At 31.8% G+C, this 5,034-nt stretch overlaps 1 protein-coding gene across 1 annotated transcript; it reads left to right on the top strand.

The window, feature by feature from the left end:
- The first annotated feature begins 2,380 nt into the window (after positions 1-2,380).
- On the top strand, positions 2,381-3,383 carry LOC141537904 (uncharacterized). Its single transcript, XM_074259109.1, has 2 exons — positions 2,381-2,393; positions 2,490-3,383. Exon 2 carries the CDS (start codon positions 2,706-2,708, stop codon positions 3,381-3,383), a length of 678 nt encoding a protein of 225 aa, XP_074115210.1. The 5' UTR covers positions 2,381-2,393; positions 2,490-2,705.
- Positions 3,384-5,034: the final 1,651 nt, after the last annotated feature.

Genomic DNA, 5,034 nt, shown 5'->3' with positions numbered 1-5,034 from the left:
TCATATCTGGCGTGGATAAGTTCATTTTTTTATGAACATGAAATTAATGAGCTATGAATAAAATAACCAATACTTGAATAAATTTTTGAAATTAATATTAATAACAAATCGCAATATTTATTATAAACAATATCGGTATTTTAAGATTACTTGTTGACTTAGTAATTATTTTTAACAGTTTTTTAAATTTCAAATCAATATACAATTATATTTGGTTAATTTAAAAGTTGGTACATTGAGAATAGCCGATATACTTTCCCCGTATATTTTAACAGTCCAATTCTTAAAGCTAAAAAAGAAAAGTTTACCGGAAAGACTAATTCAAAGTGATAAGAAAAGACAAATAATAATAAAACTCTGTAAAACTATAGATATTACTCATCTTAAATTTTTTATAATAATCTAGTGATATATCAATAAAAGACCAATTTTTTAGCATTATACTATGCTATCTGAAATGCTACCTTAACTACTGCTCTCGGGTTGTTCAACTACTGCGGCACTTCAGAATTGTTTGTTCAACTATGACTACTTTTTATGGTATATCTTTAAAATCTCATAAAAATATAAATATTTAATCATTTACGTTTTTTTTTTTGCGCATTAATGGATTCAAAATTGTTTATATTCTCATGAGAAACATTTCTGTTAACTACAAATGAATTTTAATTTATTAAAGGTAAGTTTGAACACGTTTTACTTTGAAAACTGTTCAACTACTGGGTCCTTTATTTTACTATTTGACTAACCCACTGAGTAAATCAAACTGAACCATTATCATGTAAATCTATATATAAATGAGTCTTTGGAATTTTACATTATTATATGTTATGTGATTCGATTATAACAGAAAAGAAGCCATGAATTAAGCAGATCCATAAAACAATAGAAAAAAAAATTAATATCTTAACTTTTACTAATCTATACTAACATTATAAAGAGGAAATATTTGAATATTTGTTTGTTTGCATTGAATAGGCTCCGGAACTATTGCACCGATTTGAAAATTTCTTTCACTGTTGGAAAGTTACACTAATCCCGGGTGATATAGGCTATATTATATTATAATTAATTTTGAAATTTTTTTTAAATACCCGTGCGAAGCCGGGGTGGATTGCTAGTAGTAAATATCCATATGATACAACTTTTTTATCTAACGAAAAAAAACTAATCGATAAGTTACCAACAATACTATCAAGATATAAAATAGAAGTATAATGATTGCATGTTCCACTTAAGGGGGATAGCCACTGTAAAATTTCGGAAAAAAAATTTTTTTTTTTTTTTCATTAAACTGAAGTTTATATATTCAAAATTATGTATTTCAAATTTTATAGAAAAATTCCGAATAGTTTTCGAGTTATAGTCATTTTTATAAGAGCGCGTCGATTGACCGTTTTACGCGCGGCGCTTCGACGAAAACGTCGCCTGCTCGCTCCGTCTTTGATTCGTACGGGTTGGCGATTGTTTTCCCTCACGATTGTCAACCGTTACAATTATTTGACTTTTAACGTATATTTTTTCTTATTGTTGAGATACTGTACCTCATAGTTTAGTTGTTTTGTATGAATACACACTCGTTCTTTAATTTATTGAGTTTCTTAGTGTACTCGTTATTGTTTACTTACTTATTTTTTTAAATCTTCTGATCTTTTTTTTTTTGTTTATTTAACAAAAAAATTTGTTAAATAATGGATCGTAAACAAAGTAAAGTTATTAAAAACGAAAGAAAACTGCCAAACGACAGGAAAAAATTTAATCGACCGCTCAACAGATATGAAACTGAAAAAATACTGGCTCTCAACGACGTGATAGTGCTTCCAAGAGGAAATTATCACAAAAATCTGATTGTACAATTGATTCGAGTATTAGCTACAAAATTATAAATTTTTTTCGATATTTAATTTACTAAGTGGCTGTGTATCGTGTAAAAAGTGTGGTGGTGATGTTAACTTTACTGAGACAAGTATTCGAGGATTAGGTTTTAAACTAGTTGTGAATTGCAAAAATGTGATCCAGTTTTGATAAATTCATGTCCACTCATCAAGAATGCGTATGAAATTAATCGCCGTTTCATCTTTGCAATGCGGATAATTAGTATTGGGTTATCTGGAGCTGAAAGATTTTGTGCTTTCATGGATTTACCACGACCAATGTTCCATAGCTTTTACGATCGTCTGGTCACACAAATCAGAAATGCAGCTAGAAACTGTTGTGATTTAGTGTTGAAAAAAGCTGCTAAAGAAGAAATCCAAGAAACCTGCAAGCATTTAAAATCCAATGACATTCCTGGAATTTCTGTCTCCGGTGACGGTAGTTGGAAGAAAAGAGGGTTTAAATCTTCATTTGGTATATCTTCTCTAATTGGTTACTTCACTGGCAAAATCGTAGATGTAAGTATGAAATCCAGTTATTGTAAGATGTGTGCGCTAATGAGCTCAAAAAAGGAACAGCTGAATACGATCAATTTATGCAAGACCATGCTCTAGACTGTCCAATAAACCATGAAAATTCTTCTGGACAAATGGAGGTAGATGGAATAAAAGAGATGTTTATGCGATCAGAGTTATTACATAACGTTAAGTATGTAAACTATATAGGTGATGGTGACACTAAAACGTATAAAAATATTTGTGATGCTAAACCGTATGGGGACATGGTGAAGATAAAAAAAAAAGGAATGTATTAATCACGTGCAAAAACGAATGGGCAGTCGACTAAGGGCTTTGAAGAAGCAACGAACTAACAAGAAGACAAAAACAGGAAAAGAAGAAAATACACAGAAAAGTTTAGGTGGGAAAGGTCGATTAACGGACAAAGCAATTAATGAATTTACAAAGTATTATGGTTTAGCAATCAGACGTCATTCTAATGATGTTGATGAGATGTATAATGCTATTTGGCAAACATTTTATCACAAGTTTTCATCACCCGAAGATCCGCAGCATTTTCTTTGTCCTGAAGGTGCAAATTCGTGGTGTCAATTTCAAAAAGCTGTGGCAACAAATACTTTGGACTCATTAGTTGAAAAACCACCACTTCCTGCAGATATTGCGGAAGCTTTAATACCGATTTATGAAGATCTATCGAATCCAGAGTTATTGGAACGATGTGTCGGTGGGTTTACACAAAATAATAATGAAAGCTTCAATGCATTAGTGTGGCAGCTCGCCCCAAAAACAAATTCTTCTTGTTCCCTTATTGTTGAAATAGCTTTATATATTTCAACAATTACATTCAATGATGGGGCTCTAGCAACTCTGAAGATATTAGAGAATCTCGATGTTAAAGTAGGACCAACACTCTACTCATACTGCGCTGAGCGCGACGCTACTCGGGTTAAAGCTGCTGAAAGCCGCATGGAAACGGCCAGTAAAAAATAAAAAAGTCAAGGTCAATACTAAAGATAAGGAGGAAGAACCCTCATATGGCCCAGGACTTGATAGTTTGATGTGAGTATGAATATTTTGTGAAAGACTAGATTTTAAAGTTGCGAGAATCTTCTTAAAACTTTACTCGCGTTTTTCTCAAAACGACTTTTTCAAACTTTCCGGTACTGTAACTTTCGTAAATATGAACCGATTCTCAATTTTTTGTTTCCCCCGTATTCGTCTACTTAGTGGCTATCGTCGCACGTAGGGGATTTTGAAAATTTCAATTTTTAAGATTTTTAAAGGCTGTTTGAGTCCAAAAAATGAGGAAAAAGACGAAAAATTTTCAATATGGCGCCATTTTTTCTCAAATCAAAATTTTCAAAATCCCCTACGTGCGACGATAGCGACATTCCTATAGATTAAAATGCCGTTTGGTTTTTTTGTTTCAGATAATCCGTTTTTGAGTTACAGTACCGGCAATGGAGGGGGAAATTTTTTTGGTGCTCTACAAAAATGTTTATAACTTTGTGATAACAAAATATTTTTGAATAAAAATTTAGGAGAATTATCCTCAACATATACTTTATAAAACAGAAAAAACCCGATCCCCAAATTCCTTTATTATCCTAGTAAAAAAAATTCCCGAAAATTGCCTATTTTTTCCAGCGTCACAGTGGCTATCCCCCTTAAATTACGGAAGAAGAAAAGCGAAAAATAACAAAAAAGTGGCTAAAGGATTAGAAGAAACGGGAACGCCTAGATACCTAACATTTGGGAGTACGCAACCATATAAGTTTACGCCTTCTACGTTTTGGCTGGTAAATCATTATTTTTCACAAAAATGATCTACTTTATTTTTTAACGTGTTAGTTTATTTTTTTTTTATTTTCGAACATTCTGAAAACATTGGACTTATTTTTAATGTAAAATACCTTCCACCTTACATGCTACCTATAACAGTAAAAGAGTGTTTTTTCCCTAAAATCGATGTATACCTCATCGGATAACATACTTACATTTATGTTAACTATTTCCGACCAATCACTCGTCTGATCTTAGATTTTTTGCTGTGGTAAAATCTTCGATGACGTGGCCCCATAACTCATTTCCCACTATTACTTCAAGGTTGATCGGATATTCAGACAATGTAAGGATAAAAATCTGAATTTTGAATATATTATTGATCCATATTAAATAATTTTTTAAAAAAAGGAAAAAGTTTTTATTAACATACCCATAAGCAAAAGTGAGCTAGTAATAGACCATGAGAAAAGCAGTACTCGCCGATAAAAAGGAAAGCAATAACACACATTATATGTTTTACCCCAAAAAACTTTAACCTGAGCTTGTCAAATTCTATTATTTTCTCCAGTGAACCATTCTACTTTAAGCACATCGATCATCGTGTGCTTTTATCATTCACGAAAATATTTATTTAATAATGAAATAACTTGTTCTTATCAGCTGAACCAGCTTCCCGCTAAAAATACTTGCAGCAGCGCCCTACATCTTATACTGCGCGATGCACATTAAAATTTTCGAATATTATTTTTAAAATTTAAACCCGCCACGCATTTTTCACATTTTCTAAGGTGATCACTGGATCACAGGAAGTGAATTTTTTCTGATTAAAAAATCAATATTCAAATAACAAGTACAC

Source organism: Cotesia typhae, unplaced genomic scaffold (genome assembly GCF_013202065.1).
Source record: "Cotesia typhae breed Kobodo isofemale line unplaced genomic scaffold, CoteBio_Ctyphae contig_20, whole genome shotgun sequence".
Classification (NCBI taxonomy): Eukaryota; Metazoa; Arthropoda; class Insecta; order Hymenoptera; family Braconidae; genus Cotesia; species Cotesia typhae.
The sequence above is the reverse complement of the archived record's forward strand: the minus strand, read 5'-3'. Positions and strand labels throughout refer to the sequence as shown.